Source organism: Glycine max, chromosome 9 (genome assembly GCF_000004515.6).
Source record: "Glycine max cultivar Williams 82 chromosome 9, Glycine_max_v4.0, whole genome shotgun sequence".
Taxonomy (NCBI): Eukaryota; Viridiplantae; Streptophyta; class Magnoliopsida; order Fabales; family Fabaceae; genus Glycine; species Glycine max.
The window spans coordinates 40,141,776-40,163,158 of NC_038245.2; the positions used below are offsets into that span (position 1 = coordinate 40,141,776).

Below are 21,383 nucleotides of genomic sequence, written 5' to 3' on the forward strand. Positions count from 1 at the left end.
TTAAAATAAAATGAAACAAATTGAATTTGGGTCAGGAAACAAGCCTTGTCTCTTGTCGTGGGCTAGTAGTCCACGGGATAACAGAGAATACGACCCATTAACCAAGCCAAGCCTAATAACAACAATCACAATAGTATCTTAAAAAAAAGCTGAGTTTTGACATTGATAGTAAATTAGTGATCAAATGAAACTTGGGGTGTTCAAACATAATCAAAGATCCAGCAACTGGTGCAAGCCGAATAAAATACAGCATAAAAAAATTGGGAATTTTTAAAAATACATTGTAAAACATCCAAATAAATCATTTCATGAAAAGGGGTCTTATATCTTTTAATATATATAAAATAGTAGCCTTCATTCACTAAATCAATGCCCTGAAGAAAAGGAGTGCCAAACTATAAGTTAGGTAATGCAAAGCGTAGGGCAGGATCTTAAGCCTTGCCTGTAGTTCAATCTTGGGCCACAGAAGTGAATGTAAGCTTGGTTACTGAACAATCTAGGAAAGCCAAGTCAGCAACTGAATCAACATTAAATATGGTGTCTTTGAAGCTAATGTAAATTAATTAAATCAACAAGTTTTGAATTTTTAATCCATGTATTTTTTTTTAACTTTCATTATTTATTTGGTTTTTTAAACCGACGGGTTCATGGTTGCCTAATTTTATTTTATAAAAAACAAAAAGGAAATAAAAGTAAATAGGAAAATAAAATATAAAGCAGGCCCAAACTACTAGTCTTACGCAGGCTTGGGCTGTTTGCTATTCTCATCTCTACTTATACTACTTACATCTCCCATGTGTTTAAAAATATTATCCCTAAAATACCCTTCTTTATACAGCAGAAACATGTTTTCATTAAGTATAAGGGGTTGCAAAAATAAACAACAAAAATATGTTTCCGTTTTATTTTTATTTTATTTTTTATTAATTGTAAAAAAAAATTTAGTTACTGTTGAATTAATTATGATACAAATCACCTTAATGAAGACACACATTATCTTTTTAATAATAGTAGAATTAATTATGATACAAAATAGTATCAGAATTAATTTGATAATTATTAATAAAGATAATTCATTTTATCATTGAGTTGCCTAAACTTAGTTAAATCGAACTTGAATGACACAAGCTTCATAAAATTGGACTAAAAACGCCCAAGATTAATCCAATCTTAATCTCTACAACTCGATCAGTTTATACATTTTATTAGGCATGTTTGGGTCTGACTCGACATGGGTCCATTCATTTTACCACCTCCATTAGTAAGTAGTAGAGTAAGAAGCTAAACAAATTAAGATAAATATTTAATAGGATAATACCATTGTGAGATTGAGTTTAACGTAAGAGATTAATCTTTTATAATGTGATGAATTAATATTTAAATTTTTTTATTGAAAGAAATGTTTACATTTAGTGCTCGAATGTACAAGGAACAAGATGGCTTTCAAAAATGGATGGCCAGTAAAAAAAAAGGATAATGTATGTGAATTTTTATTTTATTTTATTTTATTTAGGCAAAAGTCTGCTTTTTGACATTATTCCTAAAAAAAAAAAAAAATACATCCCGACATTACATTTTCTTGGATTCGACCAAAATGGCCCTTTTAATGATTTTGGGAATTCTTCCTTAACCGGTCATATGTGCTTTTAATCTTGTGGCTAAAAATAGTAAAATAAGCTGTAGGATTCCAAGGTGGGAACCCACCCTTGAAGGAAATATAAAAGAAAACAACATAAAGTTCCAACTTGACCAAACAAAATGGTTCGAGATCGAGACAAAGAATATTTGCCTTGTGTCGGACAATGGGACATGTTTTGTTCCAAAATTGATTGTGATTTCCAGTTCATCTTATCCCCCATCATGGTTTGAAATTCATTATATTACCCCTTCTCTCCAGTATAAGCACGAGGGTGAAAAAAAGTATGTCCCTCTCAGATTTATGTTTATCATTGACAATATTACATGTACGTATATTATATTTGATATTTAAACTTATTAAAAAGTTAAATAAGAAACTCAAGAAAAATAAGTTGAGAAATGTGAATTAATATATTTCATAAAGTCAATGAAAATTAAGATTGGTATATCTTTACATTTTCATTTTAAGTTAATTCACATTGGTGACTTGTGAGCACCGAGTAGATGCATTCTTTTATGCTGCAGTTATAACCAATTATTGAAATATTACTCGATCTAATAAAAAATTGAACGCAAAGTGAAAGGAAGAGTTACTCAATAAAAGGCTAATAATGAAGCAATAATCAAATAAAAAATACACTTTGCTCAAAGAAAAATTGGGTAAAGGAAGAATTACTCAATGAAAAACTAATGGAGCTAACATTATATCAGGTTAAAGTTTGGTCATTCAAAAAGTTTTTTTAAAAATCAATTTATAAGAAGATGGTCTATCCGACTATATAAATACTTATCATACTTGTTAACCAACCGATATAAAACTCGCAACAAAGAGAATTGTTGACCACATGCTTTGACGTTTTTTTTTTTTTGCTTTCAATAAATGTTTTCTATTTCCATTTTTCCTCCCAAAGAGCAATTGGACAAACCCACAAGAATATCCAAGTGCTGGGAAGAATCGAGTAACTTTGTGTGTTACTAACAAATGTGAACATTGATTTTTCAGTACGACTTGGGTTTTGATGAAGAGAAATGTCAACAACCATATTTTGCTATTGGTGCAATGACGCCATGAATGAGGTTAGTACTTTTGAGCTGCACTCTTTTACCCCCTCCCATGACATTGTACGCACCATTTCTGCAGTTTCATCTTTTTTTGGCTTCAAACATTGTATTCTATTGATTCTTCAACCTGGTGTAGATTTAATTATAACACATCAAATTTATTTGTTCATATTAAATAGTATAAACTAAGGGGACTTCTAGCTCAATTATTTAACATATACATAAATTGATGTAATTCTTTTAATATATTTATCTTCCATTCTTATAAATAAACAAAAATATATTAAATAATATGAATCTAAATATATCTTTACATTTTGGAAATAACATTTTTAAACAACTTTTCAAACATACATGATCAGGGGCAGACCTACGGTTACATGAGGGGGCCTTGGTTCCCTGATTTTTCCACATTAGATTTTTTATATTAGATTATTTTTAAAAAATAATATTAAGTAATTATTTTGTTTTGGAAATTTAAGTATGTAAATAATATTATTTAAGTCTTACTTATCATTTTATATTTTAATAAAATATTCTATTCTTTTGTAATATTTATCGTAAAGAATAGAGATAACTACATTTTTGTTTTTCTAGATAAAATATTTTAGTATTATTTATTTTTCTTTTAAATAGTTTTCTTTTTATGAATGCTATTATTATTACTATTTCAAAAGTTATAAATATCAACATATTTCCTTTGCTCCTATTCTGGAATATTCATCTATAATGGATAGTTGTCATATCATACAGGTGTTACTTGTTCTATTCTTATTGGTTCTTATTTCTTTTTAAATTTTGCTTTATTGTTTTACCAGTTGTTTAGGAAATGGACCTTTGTCCTTATCCTTTGGCTAGCCTTGTGCATTGTATATATTTACATGCTGATTCAATGAGAAGAATGAGAAAAAGATATTACTATTATGCAGAAAACTAAATGGTATAAACGCTTAAAAAAAGGAGTTTTGGTCACCCATCCCAAGATTAAACCTTTTTGTTCTTTCCTAAGTTTTTCGTTGCAAACTCTTTTTTTTTTTTATATTCCTTTTCATTATGGAAATCTAGAGCTCAAACCCCGACCTCTCTAATCCCTGTTACCTCCACCCAAATGTGAACCCATCACTGGTTTTAGTATCACCTCCTTTGAACGGGAAAAACTACCATTCATAGGCTAGAAACATGAAATTAATTTTCTCTCATTTCAAAGAACAAACTGAAATTTGTTGATGGTTCTCTTAGCCAACCAAGTCTTTTGGACCCATTCTATGGAGCATGGGAGAGGTGCAATACTATGGTCTTAGGATGGTTACACCACTCCATGACAAAACCAATCTTAAAGTCCATTTTGTGGATAGACCAATCAGTTGCTGTGTGGAAGGATTTACATGATAGGTTCTCACAGAGAGATCTGTTGTGCATCTCTGATCTACAAGAGGATTTCTACAAACTCCACCAAGGTAACCCTCACGGTAACAGATTACTTTATCAGACTTAAGACTATATGGGATGAACTAGAAAATTTTATACCTCTTTCTTTTTGCAAATGTGCCATTGTTTGTAGTTGTGGAGCAGTTAGCATGATTAAGAAATATAGGGATGAAGACTATGTAATTCCTTTTCTTAAAGGCCTTAATAACAATACTTGCATGTGAAATCAATACTATATTAAATATTTTTCTTCCCAAAATTACCCTAAATCAATATTTCATGCATTAATATAATAATCTTTTTAATTCTGATGATCTCTTTTTGCTAAGTCGTTAGTATTTAGTCATATATTTATATCATTTATTAATTTCAAAAATCACTTGTTTTTCCACAAGTAACATCGGATATAATAGATACTCTGTGATTAGTTAGGTGAAGTGAAAATGTTACATCAAATATATATGAATTTGTTATTATTAATGAGAATTTTGTGTAGTGAGAATAAATGAGTATAAGTATTATTTAATTTGATATAAAATAATATATCAAAAAAATTACTAATATTTTTTTATAAAATTTAACAAATTAATTATTTTTCTTAATATCTGTGCAACAACTTTAAATGAATTGTATTTTGGAGCAGTATTTATTTATGTCTAATAAAGCTCCCACTATTTCTTTAAACACGAAGTCCGACGCTCATTTTCTAATGCATCAAACCTAGAAATCACTGAAAAAATTAGTGTTGAATTCGAGGAAAGAATGAATTCATATTGAATAAAAACAACAACAAACAAGTAATCAAATTTATCACATTTCATCCATTTAACTAGAAAAGAGATGGTTCGTTCTCTGTTTAAAAGTAATATGTAGAATAGAATTTTCTAAATCAGTTATGAACTATTAATGCGATTATAAATGTAAAAAATCATTTTTTATATTAGTTCTAAAATTTCAACTTTTTTTGTTAGCTAATTTTATACTAGTTTGTAGAGTTGATCTAAAATGTTGAAAATAAATAACGTTAAAAGTATTTTTTTTATTAATGAGTTGTAACTTTTTATTATTATTGGAGTATTTAATTAATGACAATAATTGAGATTAACTTAAATGATAAATTATATAAAGTAAGAACAAAATTACAAAAACATGCCAAGAGTTAGAATAGAAAGTTATTGAACGAACTGCGTGATTGATCACGCATATTTGACATGTATTTTTGTGTCAATGAAGAAATCGTGAACCGTAACTTCTACTTAAATCAACAATTTGACGTAAAATTTCACATCAGTAATGTATATTCAAACACATTTGAAAATGACAAAAATCGTTGATGTATGTTTGATATGTTTGGAACGTGTATTTGGTGCTGTGGTACGTTAAATTTGACGTGATTATTTTTTTCGTTCACGTTGAAGAGCAACTTCTTCTAACGGTTAACTTTTCATGTTTTTTATGCTATTTTTCTCTTATCACCATAGAATCAAACAAACATTGAGCAATTCAAGGTGCATGTACAAGAAATCTTTGATGTTAAAACGAGAAAATATCCTATATATTAACAATGTAATGTAATTTTGCATTGTTATGGATAAAATTGAGTTTTATAATAATTATCATAAAAGATATATCAATAGAAATTTTTAATTGAATGATAATATATATATATATATATATATATATATATATATATATATATATATTACATTTTACTATGCATATTCCTTAAATACTATTGAAATCCTGACTCCTCAAGTATGGTCTTTTTTAGCCTTGGCTTGTTAAAGTTGTGTACTTTTTATATTAGTCTTTTAATTTTTTTAATAATTAATATATAAAGTTCAACTAAATATATTGATAATGTAAAAAAATCATATTAATAATTAATCTTAAATTGACATATTATTAATAATTATTAATTTTTATAATAATTATTTTAAATTATACTTAAAGTATTGTCGAATTAATGAATATTATAAAAAAATAGAATGAAAATATATCAAAAACTAACTCTTATATATAGGTTTTTAATATTTTGAAAGTAAAAGCTTATTTATCCTAAATTTCATCCGCATCTACACCCAAAAAAGATTCATACACATAACATGGTATAATGCGTCCTCACAGTTCACTCTCAGTTGTAGCTAAAATTTCGCACTTTTATCAAAGGATTCAAGATTTTATAATGGCTTAATAATATTATTAGTCATTTGGTTTAAATTTTATAATGGCTTAATTATATTGTTAGTCTCTTGATTAATTTTTTCTCATATTTTATCTAAATATTTAGGGGCTATACTTGAGATATAGAAATTTTAAAGTTTAAAAGTAAAAAGTTGATAAATTTTTTGAAGAATTTTAATAATACGTGATATTAGAATTTGAAGAGAAATTTTGATATTTTTTTCATTTTTGAAAAGATTGATGTTTTAGTTGATGAGATAGAACAAAAAAAAAAAAATTCAAACAATATATATATATAATTGATTCAATTTGTTGCAATTTTTTAATAATAAGTAAAAATTTAAGGGGTTTAGATTATAAAAAAAAGTCAAAGAACCAAATTTGTGAAATTTTAAAAATAAAAGGACTTATTTATTGATTAAAAAACTTAAGAGATGAAAATCACACATAGACAAATTATAAAAACCAAAAATACATTTAAGTCTCTTATAAAATTTTAACCAAATTTCTCTATTTTATTATTTATTTAGGGCTATCTCAATGAGATTTTTTGTTTACATACAACATTTGAATTCAAAACTATTCTTAAGGAGAATTGAGTATCCATTACTCGATCTGAACTAACTATCTATTAATATAGCTAAAACCATCTTCTACAAACAAACCATAATGTCACAAAAATTTAAATTCTTGAGCGACTAATTTAGCAAATAAAACTATTAATGTGACAACAGACTAACTTTAGAGGAATAATTCGATATTTACTCTAAATTATCTACTTTCCTTCACTAAATAACTTGAACCTTTTGTAGTAATTGATTTATGATATAACATCAAAGTCTCAATGAGTACACACTTATGTTTATAATGTCTATACATTAATTTATAATTTAATTTTCGTTACTCTCATTCATCTAAACAAGATTTAAATTTCAGAAGTAAATTAAGTGTGCACATTGTTTCAATTTTTAAATCTAACTGCTTGTTTGGAAATATGTAAAATCCATGCCTCGAGTCACAACCATGTCAAACAACGGAAAATAAGCAATAACTACAAATAATTGCTTCTCTTATAAAGCAAATCACATTTGAGGAGAAGCATTAAAACACGCACTAAAGAGCCTCAAACGTGAAAAGACGTGTTAAATATGAAAATCATTCATGTGGTTTTTACATTAATCCTTCGTGAAATTTAGCCAAACAGCAAAAAACAAAGAAACTGGAAAACAATAAATTCTTGAGCCACAATAAACTCAAGAAACATTGATAATTAATTGAGTTTTTGGACTTAGCGCTATTTGAATTCACATTGAATCATTTAAAATTACGAAAAACAATACTGCATTAGCTATCATAATTTCAAGTAAATATTTACATATATTTAATTTTGTTAAAAAATGTATTTAAATACAAAATTAATTTTGAGTTAAAACAACTTCAAATAACTTTTTATCTTTTCACGAAAATTATATTAACTTTTACTGTTAACTTGCATTTGAAATTGAAACATTCAATCATAAAATCGCTTCACTTTAAAATAAATTAACCAAAATCAATTTCATTTTGAAGTCGATTATGCAAATACTTAAACACTTATGAGTATAAAACGACTTGAAAAACTTATGCATTGAATGAAGGTTAATGGATATGTTGTTTCATTTATCCCTGCTGTACGTCAAGTTGTCAACCCAAATGCAGCAATTTTTCATCTTTTATTCAAAGTTCCATTACTCTGTTGAAAATGCATGGAGCCCATTTAATGATGTCAAGCCACTAAAGGTATCCAAACTGTCAATATCTGCCTGCCCCCCTTTGCATAAATCCCTGACCAACTTCTTAATTCATGCACATTTCCCTCTCTCTCTCTCTCAACTTCAATTTTTTCTTACTCATAAAAAAAGAAACAGGAAAAATTGATAAAATATAGATTTATTACAACAAAAGGTGAACAACAATAAATTATGAATAATAATAATAATCAAGTCCCTTCACAGGAAGTCAATGCCCGAACCATACACATTTTTCATGGAGTGCTAGCTAATCTTGCAATGTAGAGAAGAAAAACATGCACCCCCTAAGTATATTATATATATATGGTGCGTTCTTGACTCCCTCTTCTAAGACAACAACTATTACTACTACTACAACGGCCACTACTACACCTTGTTCCAAAGCAAAAGTATGCAAAATAACAAACCATAATTTTTTTTTTGGGAAAGAAAAAAAAAAAGATGCACCTTACTTAACCTTACCCTTAAAATAAAAGAAAAAAAAACTGGTAGTTGGTGTGCAAGGTAATGAAAGTTGAAGCCTTTTGAAGCAAAATACAGCTCTACCATCAGCTGGAGCAGTAAATAAAGAGAGGCTTGTGGCCTTGATGAGGGGGCATTGAAGTCCCAACTAACCCAAAAACACTTCTCCCACAAATTGATTATAGCACCAGCACAAATAGCCTCAGTTCTGAACCATTTTCTGATAAGCATTGATTTAAGGAAGAAGAGAGTGAGTAAAGGGAAGTATCACACAAGCATGCAGCAGGTTCTCTCATCAGGAACTAGGACAATTCAAAGCAGCCTTAATGTGTTGGACAGTGTTGCCGATGAGGCTATTAACAGTGGTCACCGACTCCATGTTGAGTTTGGCAGATGGCAAGCTACTCACTAGGATTTGGAATGCAACAGTGATGAGTGAGCCACCAGAACCAGGACCAGAACCACCCCCCATGACCCTGCTGCCTGTGCTTGTGCTGGTCGAGGCTCCTCCGCCGTCTTGGTCAGCTTGGCCGTCCGGGGAAATGGTGAAGCCTGAGGGGAGGAGGGGGATGTAGGAAGGGTCCTCACCACTCATTGCTATGTTGATGGCTGGCAGATCAACTGGACAGTACACCACTAGGGAACCTGAGGAGTCCACACAGCTCTCCTGGAGGATCAGCATGTTGTTTTGACTTGAGTTGAATGCCTATCAAGAAGTAGAGATTGTAATTTGAAATTGATTGCATTGGAAACAAAAAAAAAGGGACAACAAGAGTAGGCTTAAATTAATCACAGATTGTCATTTAGTAAGTTTATTGACTTTTAAAATAATTACATCAAAAGTCATACCCAAAGTAATTTCTTATTAGTTGACCGTGTAAATACTCACAATGCATATCCAAAACAAATACCAGAAAATATATAATGCATTTTAATTTTCCACTAAGGACTAAATGCACATGTTTTTTTTGAAAATTAAAAAAAATGTCATGTTTTTAGGAATTGACAGCATATGCAAACCGGAATTTGATTAGAGCATTGAGAGAAAACATGACTTACTCGAAGCACAGATATGCAGTTACCAGGGTGTGGACCATTTGCTATATGAGCAACCTCTTGCACAGCATTGCCATTGGAAAGAACATCCCACTAAGCCAAACAGAAGACAGTGTTAAAAACGTTTCTAAGGTGACAACATCAGATAAGACAATTGAGTTAAACATGTCACAACCTGAGGCCTTTTCTTTTCATCCTTAAAGAAATTGAACACAGTTTGTGGAGGGATGGGGAGCCAAATGGTGGTGGCTGCACTTAGCACCACACCATTAGGTTGGCCAGGGTCTGAGCTCTTATGCACAGTGACTCTGACTCCAATCTCATTCATGCCACTCCCAGAGAGTGTGGTCCATCTATGACCAGCTGATGCACTAATGCTTGCACAAAAATTGGTGACCATTCTTTGTGCAAGTTTCATCATGCTCCTCTTGCCCTCAGGAGAGGGAATCACTGAAAATTTTGAACAATCAATAAGGTTCAGATCATTGCAAGAAAATTAAACATAATAGAAATTGTTAATGCAATTATATACCTCCTCCAAGATCACGGGTTGAATTGCCTGTCACCATTAGACAAGCAATCCTTTCACACATCCTCTGAAGTGTAGTTAGCCATCTTTGTGCTCCAAATGCAATGCCACTATAAATAAGGTTTCTATAGAGCCTATGAACTGGAGTTTTGTCTTCAATCTCTACATGTTCAATCCAAGTAACCTACATGATAACATAGAAGAGTAACCAAAATTGTATGTTAAGGGTATCAAAGTAGCTAGCCAACAGCAGCAGATAGTGTTTAAGGTTACCTTGGAATATCCATTAGGCATATCTTGGATAAAGACACCAGAAGGAAGACGATGGGATCGATATTGAGGAGCAAATTGATTATCTTGAGGGAAATCATATGAAACATCTACTATTGCCCATAAGCCTTGTTCAATTTGCTGACAGTAACGCAGAAAGTAGAACTCTCTAGTAGAAACAAGTGGAGAAAGTACTTGCAACTCTTCATACATCTGAATCATAAAAAAATAAAAAATAAAAATGGAAGCAAAACGGGAATGAAAATTCAAAGAAAATAAATTGGACAAAATTCCAGCATACCAATTGCAAAGAACCACTATGGCTACCCATCATTCCAGAAGATATAACCTCAATTGTTCTAGCCATTGTGACAATGGTGGGAAATAGCTCCATCCACTTGTTCTGCAAAATCATTTAAACAATTAATTCAGAGAATTGAATGATTGAAGGTTCTAACTGTCTCAAATCTAGAACTAAAAAAATAGGAAGAAAAGATTATTAAGAAATTCTTACCGGGTCCATAAACATGTCAACCAAAGTTAAGCCGTTCATAATTACAACTCCTGAATCTCTAGAAGCTTCAACATGAACATTGGGGTTCTTCAAGTGACTATTAGCCTTGGGGAACATTCTCTCATAGGAATCAAGATCAAGGACATCCCTCCCATCAGCACCTTTCATCCACAAGGGCTCATTCGTTTGCAATAGCCTGATCATTTCCTCCATGGCATTTGAGGCAATGTCTGACATGAGGGACTTATCCATGTCCGAGAGACATGCTGGTTGGAAAGGAGGCACATTCAGCATGGGTGATGAAGAACTCCCAGGGAGAAGATCAAGATCAAGTGAAGGGCCACCCAACCCTTGGCTTGCAAAAGTCCCCATTGACAGGTCCAGAGAAGATATGTGAATAGGCTGAACAGGTGGGAGTTGAGAAATTGGCCTTCCAATGTACTTAGCTGCAATGCTAGATACTCTATCAAGCTGCAAAGGAAAAATGAAATTATTCACATTCATGAAAAGATTACAAAAGGAATTAATGAATTATTCACATTCATGAATCCAAACAAAGGAATTAATGAATTACCTCCTCTTTGAGTTGGGCATTCTCCAATCTCAACTTCTGTTCATCAAAATAACAATCATCATTCATAGGAGGACCACCACAAGAGGGGCAGATAACATTTTTCAAGGCTTCCCTTATGGCTATGTTCTCACAACGTATCTTGTCATTCTCTGCCCGGAGTGCACAATTATCAGCTCTCTCATGCTGAGCCTGAATTGTTCCAATTAACCAAAAAGAACAAAGAAAGAAAAAAAATGATCAAGAGAAACAGACACACAGACTCATAATCATAATTGAAACACACAAAGACATAAACAAAAACACAACATTAAAACCCTTTTAAAAAAATAATAAACAGTACCTTCATCTGGGTCCTCCTGTTCTGGAACCAAAATTTGATCTGTCTAGGCGCCAAGCCTAACTCCCTACTCAACTGCAACCTCTGCTTCTCATCTGGGTGCGGACACTCCTTGAACATACTGAAAAACAACAAACACAGAGAAAGAAAAAGAGAGAGAGGGACCACAAAATTAGAAGGGTGCAAGTATGAATTTTTTTTTTAACTGTTCATGAAGAGAAATGCAAAAGGCCATGACATAAAAGAGGGAAATGAAAACACCAAAGGCATGAGTGGGAAAAAGAAAGAGAAGTGTCCTTACGATTCAAGCCTCTGAATCTGGTTAGCTGTGTGACGGTGGTAACGCTTCTTCCTTCTCTGGGAATCAGAAGAACCATCATGGTGATGATGGTGATCACCAGGAGAACCACTTCCAAACTCCATTTTTTGTCTTTTCTCTCTCTCTCTCTCTCTTGATCACTCTCAACACCACCACTTTCTCTCCACTGAATCAGCAACTACTCCCATGACATCAGAACCATTGAGAAACAAAAAAGAAAAAAAAAAGACAGAAGAAATAAAGCTTAAGAAGAAGAAGAAGGAGTTTGGAAGAAGGAGGATGTAAAAAAAGAGAGAGAACTTTTGTGATGTGATTTTTGATGGGTATGGCTATAAGGCTATATGGCTATGATGCTGTTTGTGTGTGTGTGTGGTTTTGAGAATGAAGCAAAAGCAAAATGGCCGCAAATATACAATAAACACATCATATCATAACATCAACAATCAAAACAACATATAATTTTTTTTATTAATTATATATTATTCTGAAACGGCTGTGACCATCAAAGATAGCGGCATGATTTGGGAGAGTGAGTTATGGCAAATCTCAAGGGATGCTCAATACAGAATCGAAGATGATCTAATAATAATCAACAAGAGAAAAAAAAGATAGAAGAAAAAGAAAAAGAAAAACCATTCACTCACCAACACCACCCTCTTCTTCTCTCTCTCTCTCTCTCTCAATAAACTCTTGTTTGTGTGCACCCTCCCTATATGTGCTGTGCTGTGCTATGAATTATGAATGAATGAACCCTTTTAAATATAGTATAGTATAAATAATAAATACAATAATAAAAATAATAATATATGTAAGTGTATATTGATTATATTGTGTCACAAAGTGAAAAGAAAGCGTAACTGATGGAGGGGGGCTTTAAAAGCGTCGTTGGCTTTGTGAGAGAAAACGCGGAGAAAGAAAAGAAGGGACTTAAAGAGGTGCCATCTAATATCTCTCTCTACACTCACTGCACTAAACACACACTACACTATATTACTATAACAACAACTACACTCACTTTCTCTCTCTTCATTTCTTTCGTTGTTCTTTCTCTCTCTTAGTTAGAGTGGTACAGCCACGCAGCACCAGGGTGTGCCCCAGTTGAGCCTTAAATGAATTACCGGTTTTGGGATCACCGGTGCACCGCCGTTTCGCGGCGGCACGTGGCGGAGCTTTTGTTTTTATTTCTCTTTCTTCATTTAAGGTTATGCCCTTGAGTTTTCTCTCTCTTGGTTTTAAGTTTTTCCATTCTGAGGTCACGCACACGCTGCGGGGGTTCCAAAAGTCAAACGTTGGTATCCCATTGGAGGAGTTAAGGTTGTAAGGTTAAGGATTAGAATCATGCGAGGTTGGAAATGGAACCTCTCAAATTTACTTACCCATGAATGAACAACACCAATTATTATGCATTGCATGCAGCTTGTGTTGAAACTGAAAATGAAAAAAAAAATTGTTAACTAAATGGAACCTCTCAAGTTCTTTTTTTTTTTTTTTTGCTTCGGACAACGATAATTATGACTCAATCGTATTTTATCTTTGATTTATGATAATAAATTTTGAGAAAATACTTAATTATGCCACATTTTAAGACCAAAATATTCTTATTCCACAAACAATTAGTTATATTATTTGAGTGAGTAAATACTGTATACAGATTATTGTGTAAATGTTGTTATTTAATTACAAACTACTTTAAAATTAAAATTAAAATTTTTCATTGATTAATCATTTAAATAAATTTATATTTACAGTAGATAAAATTAAAAATTAAAGTCATATACCATAATTATGACTAATTAATATTTTCTTATTCTAAAAAATCAATTATATTATACGAGTAAATAAACAGTGTGTATGCTAGTAGAGGAAATGTTGTAAATCAATTATATATAAACTACTTTAAAAGTAGTGGCATTCAAAATATTTAAGTATACATTTATATTCACCATATACGTATAAAAGTTAAGCTTACATTTTTCTTTATTAACTATGTTATTGTATAAAGTATATATCTATTAAACAACTTTGCTATCTTCAAAAAAAAAAAAATTGCCTCTGATGTACAGATTTCATATGATAAATAAAACCAGCTTTCTCCTAAAAAAAAAAACCTTCTAAAAATTTGACTAATAAAGGCTGTTTTTTTAATTATATTTTTTCATTAGTAAAACTTAAAATCGAGATCTTGTTTAAATGATTCAAGTATAGTTGTACTTGGACTAACATAATATTTGTATTAAACTCATACTATAATTATAACTAATTAATACATTCTTTAAAAAATTAATTGTAATTCAAAATTAACGAATACTTTTTTTATAGTCTAAACTGAGAAATAATTCAAGTAGAAAAATATTTCAAAAATTAATAAATAAATGATCCAAAATAGGTATAAGAATTAATGATTTAATAATACTACCTTGAAATTATTTTTCAATATGATAAGATTGTTAATTTTTGTAATAATTATTTTAAGAATTTAATTAAATACCAATAATGTAAAAACTATATTATTATCCAATAGTAAATAATTATACACTTAAAAGATCATTTATTTTTATAATAATTATTAAAAAAATTATATTTAGAATAATTTATAATTAACTGGATTGTGCATGTATGTATAAGAGTTAATCATAGTATAAATCATAAAAGATGAATGCATCAATTGATTCTGTAGGGAGAAAATTAACATCTATAGAATTAACACAGTAGGATCTCAGCACGGGTTCTATCAATATTTTTTTTTTAAGACTCCATTTTATTAGAAAAAAATAACTGCAATTAATTCAAAGTTCAAACAGAAAATAAATAAATTTTTGAACAACAAATATTTTTATAAAATTAAATTTAAATAATACCTAAATGATTCAATCCTAATTTTATCAGATTAATCATTTATGTTAAATCATTTATTTATAGTACCAATACTAACTTTGGTTAGCTTAGTACTATAATGTATTCCTATATAGTAGAAGAACATTTATTCTCACCTTATTAGCCTTAAGAGAAACACGGATTGCTTCAAAATACAAGACTCTTGACTTTATGCTTTTTAACACGAGAGTAGATACATCATAAATTAAAGTAAAGAGATCCCAAACACTTACTGAGATATTATAAATGAGTACAAACAAAAATTAGAGTGATTAAGTGGGATTAAGCTCTCTTGAGAAGATACTCTCTAGCTTCTTAGACATTGATTTTACACTTTCTTTCATTGATGAAACGTAGCATAATGTTAAAGTTTATATAGCTTATCTCCATTTTGTCAAATATCCATACAAAAGTGTTGAAAAGTCACTTATTGTTACAAATTATACAATCATTTGAAAACTTTACTGTAAATTGATTTTAAGACGAAAGGTAACTTTTTTTATAATGAATAATAAATGCTGGAGTATTTCCCATCCTTTATAATATAAGAAACAAATAATTAGTTTATCATAGCCAATGAAATTAGTTAATTAATTAATTAGTTTTAATTAATAATATCATAAATTTAAATTTAATTTAAGAAGGACTAATTAAGGTTATGTTCGACAATAAATTTTAGTTAACTTTTAATTTTTTTACTGACAAAAAACTTGTTTGAATTTTGGTAAACAAACTATTTTTATTAACATTTAGTTTTTTTAAAATATTACTGAAAATAACATTTTTTAAAATGTTAGATGCTAACTTCTGGTTTTTAGTTTTTTTTTATAATTTTATAATTTTTATCTTTAATATATTTATCTAATTTCCTGATTATCCTTTATTAATAAATCATAATTTAATTATTTTCCTATTATTTTATATTTTAACTTCAACAATTAATTTTTACTAAATATTTATAATTTAATAAGTAAATTTTTCAATTTTCAACTTTTAACTTTTTACCATAACTTTTTAATTTCCTGCTAGTTTTGTTAAATATAACTAAATGATTTAACTTTTACTAGTTATATGTAACGATATCACTCATAATTCAAGAGATCATTTTTCCTATGTTTTATATTATTAATATGTCATTAAATGTATTTATTACTTGCATGGAGAATGAATGATGGTTTCATTTACAGACTTCACGAATAAATTAAAAAAAAATAAAAAACAAAATCAGTTACTAATACATTTCAGAATATGTTTATATTTCTTTTAATTAGGACAAAAAAAATGCCCTCGTTTATTTATATAAAAGATCGTATGTAATATTTTTCGATAAAATATCTATTAATTGTACTAAAATGTTTATTAACATTTACTTTAGTATAATTGACTAAAATATTTGTAATCACTCCTTTATATATAAATTAGAAAATTATCTTGAAGAAGAGAATTTTTAGATATATTTTTCAACAAGATAATTTTTTTAGTATAACTTGAATTTTAATATTGTTTTTAAATTATAAATAAATAAAATTAACATTGTATCAATAATTCAAAATACATTTTTTATAATAAATATAAAATATAATTTATATGTTAAAAATATTAGTTTATTATAAATTAACTACAATAGAATTTGAATATTTAAAAGTATTTATTCATCATCAATATTAATATATAAAACCAATATTTATTCTGAATATTACACATCCTAAAATAATTTTTAATATTTATTTTCCTCAAACCAGCTTATAATGAAATAGATTATCATCTTTAAATTTTTCAGCATCTAATTTCTAACTTAATCCCAATAAACCTTGATTTTTTATTTTTTTAGAAGTTTTAAATAAAGAAAAATTTGTAAAAATCATCAAAATCAAAATATGATGCTTTTAAATAGGTATATTGGAATTTGGAATACCGAATTACCAATATTTTCAAATTTGTTTATAATTGATGTTAGTGCTTAGCTTTACTGAGTTTTAAAAGATTGGCTAAAATTTTGTTAAAACATAAGCACTTAGACAATGAAGGAAAGCTGGAGTTGCTGCACATGATGTCCAACGTTATGTCAAGGAATCAGATTGGGCTGCACAATGCACAAGGCAAGATAAAATGTCAAATGAAGAATTGAAGCTGCAGGATCCACGATGTCGGATACGATGTCCAGGACATCCTGCCCGAAAATACTGGACACATAAATCTGTTATATCTTTAACAGATTAATGTGCAGTTAGCAACAGATTTGGCGATCTATCTTTAGGAACGAATTAAAAGATAATTAAAGTTCGAATTACAAACTTGAATAGTTCGTTCAGGGATTAAAGATTAAAGATAAAAACTAAAAGATCAAACTTTATCTTTTAGATCTTTAAGTGCAGATTTTTCAGGAGAATGATAGATCTTATCCAGCGCAAGTTGTTGCAGCCCAGATACGCACACTGCTATATAAACATGAAGGCTGCACGAGTTTTCTACCAAGTCCGAGATTGAAGAGTTATTTTGTGAGTTTTGGGACTTGAGTGTTTTGTGAGCCACCTTGATGTTACCCTAACATCAAGTGTTGGACCTGAGTGTGTAGAGTTGATCTCTTTTGTTCAGAGAGCAATCTCTGGTGTGTATTTGATTTAATTGTAAACACGGGAGAGTGATTGAGAGGGAGTGAGAGGGGTTCTCATATCTAAGAGTGGCTCTTAGGTAGAGGTTGCACGGGTAGTGGTTAGGTGAGAAGGTTGTAAACAGTGGCTGTTAGATCTTCGAACTAACACTATTTTAGTGGATTTCCTCCCTGGCTTGGTAGCCCCCAGATGTAGGTGACGTTGCACCGAACTGGGTTAACAATTCTCTTGTGTTATTTACTTGTTTAATCTGTTCATACAGTCAAATATAATCTCCATGTTCTGAAGCGTGATGTCGTGACATCTGGTACGACATCTGACCTCAGTATCAGAATTTCAATTGAATTTTTTATTCGTTTTTGTTGGTAATTGAATAATAATATGAATAGACTTTTGAAGAAAAAAAAAACAACTACTATACGTTATAGTACATGTTTTAATACCATTTATGCGTTTTTTTATAGGACCATTATTATACATTATGAACAGATAATTCATGCGTTCAAATGACGTGTAAAGTATGAGAAATTGCTAGGTGATCTAAGTTATTATATCATTCTTAGGGGGGTGTATTGAATTGGGATTTTGAGAGAATATTTTGACAAAAACAATCTTAAAGATTTTAAAAGATTATGTGGAATTGTATTGATTTTGTGGGATTTTAAAAGATTTTTTTTAAAAGACTTTTTACAATCAGGATTCTTAACCCAAGGTTTTAATGGATTTCTAACACAGATTTTTAAGATTTCAAAGTACTTTATGGATTTTTAAGATTTTGAAAGATTAATACATTTTAAACAAAAAAATAACGGAAGTTACAAAAGTGAATGAAAAAGATGATAAATAAATTATAATGTTTGAATAAAAACGATAGAAATTTTAAACCTTTTAATAACAAAGTCATTATTGCCTAAAAAAATAATAACAAAGTGATTCTCACTTCATGTTCGCCTAATTATTAGCATTTCTCCACATATCTGAACCTATATTAGTCCTCCATATATTAGCATCTTCTCGTTCCTGCTCTTGTGTTTGAACAATGAGTTCATGATCATTGTCTTCGTAATTTGGTAACACTGAAGATGAAGATGAAGACTCGTCCGTAGGTTCCACTGGAAATTCATCAGAACGACATTCTTTGCGAAGAAAATTATGAAGTGCTGCACATACCAACACAAGCTCTGCTTGTGTTTTAAATAGAAATGGAGGTGCTGACTTAAAAATTGTGAACCGCGATTTAAAAATACCAAATATCCTCTCAATCACATTCCTTAAGGATGCATGCCGAAGATTAAATAATTCCTTTTCATTTTCAGGGTCATTACCGTGACCTGCAAAATCTTGTAGATGATATCGTACACCTCGATATGGGGCTAAAAATTTGCGTCGATTAGGAAATCCACAATCCACCAGATAATACTTACCTTGGGGCACTTTAAGTCCATTCTTCCTTGCCAAAGCATCACTTAACACCTTGGAATCATGTGCTGAACCCTCCCACCCGCTAAGAACGTACGTGAATTCCAAATCAAAGTTACAAGCAGCTAATACATTTTGTGATATATTTCCATGACGATCACGATAACTGCTTACATCTCGTCCTTTTACTGATGCGGGAATATGTGTACCATCAATAGCTCCAATGCAATCCTAAAGTGTGTGTATCAATAATCATAAATATTATTATAATAATCACAATTATAATTATAATTTTGTTATAATTAGATAATGATCACATACCTTAAAATAAGGATAAAACCTTGTGCTTTCCCTTATTTTTGCAGGCACAGTTGAGCCTGGTCTAACCATTAAATCAGGTGCTAATGAGTTCAGAGCTTTCAAAATCTTGTGAAAATTTTCACTTGTAGCAAATTGTGATCGGCCAAATGTATTGCGGATTACACAATATCGAGTGTTCTGGCCGACAATCTGTAGGAATGATGCAAGCATTTCTTCAACACAAATAAATCTTGTATCCTCCAAAGGTGTTTTTTCTCTTATAATCGTGCACAACTTTCGAAATACATCAGGATACATCCTATATACTTGTCGAAAGATTGCAGGATCATCGTTTAATGCTTTGTGTATATAGTCATATCCCCGACTAGTAATTTGTCGTCGAGTTAATGGACGTTCAATATGTTCACCACGCATCATATTCAAAAACTGATTTAATATATCTATTAAAGCATAAATTGCCATCACATATGTGTATGTGGCTTCATAAAATTCTTCATTTGTTTCCTCGTCATCTATATCTTCATCATTTGTATCTTCATTATATATATCTCCATCCATTTCTTCGTTCTTTATGTCATGGTCATGGTTATAAGTCAATATCAAAGTTAATATCAAAGTTAATACAAATTCATATATAAAATAAATATAACTAAAGTTTAACCACAACAATTTCACAAAATATATAACCTAAATACTTCAACCATAATAGTTCGACCAAAAAACAAACCAAATATTTCAACCAAAATACAACCATAATAGTTCGACCAAAAAACAAATCAAATACTTCAACCAAAATAGAATCCCAAAAGATATAGTTCAACAAACTCACGATGTTTAAAATAATATGTTAATAATAGATGATCAAAATATTAATTATTCCCTAACTTAAAGTTTATCCAAGATGAGCGTTCTTCCGGTGACATCTTCAAGAAAAAATCCTTTTTTGCTTTAGTATTTAACAATTCAGCTGTCTTGAAACGCGTTATGTCATCCAAATTTGGAATTTCTTTTATAACATTCCAAATAATACCCTCTATCTCTATCTTTTTCTCTTTTCTCCATCATGTTGGATATTTTTTCAAAATTCACAGCAATAGTCCCAATGCCAACAGAAAGATTTTCCAGAACGTTGCCTTGATTGTTGATCCCAACAGCGCTTGAACTCCCTCCATACTCGGATCTCCTTCGCTTGTGACAGTTTTGTTTTTCTATGGGAACCTCTGAATCTAAAGGGGGGTGGGATGGTGGACTTGGTTGGTTTGGTGATGGAGGCTGATATGCTGGTTCATAGTTATTTGGTGTTATGAATGTATCACTATTAGGATCATATGAAAATTCTTCTATCCCAACAGTTCTATTTTCTGGCTCAAAAGTTGTTGCATCAGTATCATCTGGATCGACTGATATAAAATTATTCCCGCTAGAAACTCCACCCCCAACAACGATCTTCAAATACTCATAATCAACCATACTTTTTCCTCGAAGTTTGCTGTGACTTGGGTGGGACTAAAAAAAAAATCATTGTTAATATACTACAAATATTATAATTTACTAAATTTATAACTATTAATATATTTAAAAGATTATGAACTTAGCTCACCTTTAAGTAATCTTTCCATACATCCTCATGAGCAGTGAAAGTTTTTCCAATTGGGTCCCATCCAAAGCCAGAGTTGTTGCGCATAAGGGTTGACATCATGTTATACTGGTTTCGAAACCACTTCATCCGACTCAAATAATGACTATAAGTTTTAGGGAATTTAGTTTTTGCATTGAGTTGAGGAAATATTATTCGTTCTACATTTTGTTTGCTAAGTGACCCATTGGCATCACGCAATCCCCTATTCATAGCATCCACCAAGAGGTGCAACAACTCATTGGTATCCTCCATAGTCCAAGATACATAATTATCTTTGTCTCTACTCTTTCCTTTGTTATTTTCTTGTGAATCCCCCATTTGATCGCTAATATATATATAAGAAACTAGTTATTGA

The 21,383-nt window shown here is 30.3% G+C and overlaps 3 protein-coding genes across 4 annotated transcripts; all 3 read right to left on the reverse strand.

Annotated features, from left to right (window-relative positions):
• Nucleotides 1–8,257: 8,257 nt before the first annotated feature.
• On the reverse strand, nt 8,258–13,212 carry LOC100809075 (homeobox-leucine zipper protein HDG11). 2 transcript variants are annotated; one of them, XM_026123788.2, is made up of 11 exons: nt 12,808–13,212; nt 12,146–12,341; nt 11,848–11,965; nt 11,508–11,696; nt 10,934–11,404; nt 10,721–10,822; nt 10,423–10,632; nt 10,153–10,333; nt 9,796–10,070; nt 9,624–9,713; nt 8,258–9,270 (listed from the first exon to the last, which is right to left on the reverse strand). In XM_026123788.2, the coding sequence occupies exons 2-11, from the start codon at nt 12,265–12,267 to the stop codon at nt 8,860–8,862; spliced, it is 2,169 nt and encodes a 722-aa protein (XP_025979573.1). In that variant the 5' UTR covers nt 12,268–12,341; nt 12,808–13,212; the 3' UTR covers nt 8,258–8,859. The 2 variants fall into 2 exon arrangements, with proteins under 2 accessions (XP_025979573.1, XP_006587436.1); XM_006587373.4 differs by having other exon boundaries at nt 12,146–13,211.
• Nucleotides 13,213–18,541: 5,329 nt separating this feature from the next.
• Nucleotides 18,542–20,148, reverse strand: LOC102661175 (protein ALP1-like). The gene is made up of 2 exons (XM_006588214.3): nt 19,390–20,148; nt 18,542–19,299 (listed from the first exon to the last, which is right to left on the reverse strand). Exons 1-2 carry the CDS (start codon nt 19,945–19,947, stop codon nt 18,601–18,603), a joined length of 1,257 nt encoding a protein of 418 aa, XP_006588277.1. The 5' UTR covers nt 19,948–20,148; the 3' UTR covers nt 18,542–18,600.
• A 228-nt stretch (nt 20,149–20,376) lies between these two features.
• Nucleotides 20,377–21,365, reverse strand: LOC102661300 (uncharacterized protein At2g29880). Its single transcript, XM_006588215.2, has 2 exons — nt 20,990–21,365; nt 20,377–20,895 (listed from the first exon to the last, which is right to left on the reverse strand). Exons 1-2 carry the CDS (start codon nt 21,344–21,346, stop codon nt 20,377–20,379), a joined length of 876 nt encoding a protein of 291 aa, XP_006588278.2. The 5' UTR covers nt 21,347–21,365.
• Between the last annotated feature and the right edge of the window lie 18 nt (nt 21,366–21,383).

Bases quoted from the DNA above. Each gene is read 5' to 3' on its own strand.
- LOC100809075 (XM_026123788.2), bottom strand. From the start codon at position 12,267: ATGGAGTTTGGAAGTGGTTCTCCTGGTGATCACCATCATCACCATGAT. The intron at 10,823-10,933 runs GTAAGAATTTCT...ATGATTTTGCAG, and splicing joins TTGACATGTTTATGGACCCG to AACAAGTGGATGGAGCTATT. The intron at 9,271-9,623 runs GTAAGTCATGTT...ACTTCTTGATAG, and splicing joins ACTGCATATCTGTGCTTCGA to GCATTCAACTCAAGTCAAAA.
- LOC102661175 (XM_006588214.3), bottom strand. From the start codon at position 19,947: ATGGATGGAGATATATATAATGAAGATACAAATGATGAAGATATAGAT. The intron at 19,300-19,389 runs GTATGTGATCAT...CACACACTTTAG, and splicing joins GGTTTTATCCTTATTTTAAG to GATTGCATTGGAGCTATTGA.
- LOC102661300 (XM_006588215.2), bottom strand. From the start codon at position 21,346: ATGGGGGATTCACAAGAAAATAACAAAGGAAAGAGTAGAGACAAAGAT. The intron at 20,896-20,989 runs GTGAGCTAAGTT...TTTTTTTTTTAG, and splicing joins TATGGAAAGATTACTTAAAG to TCCCACCCAAGTCACAGCAA.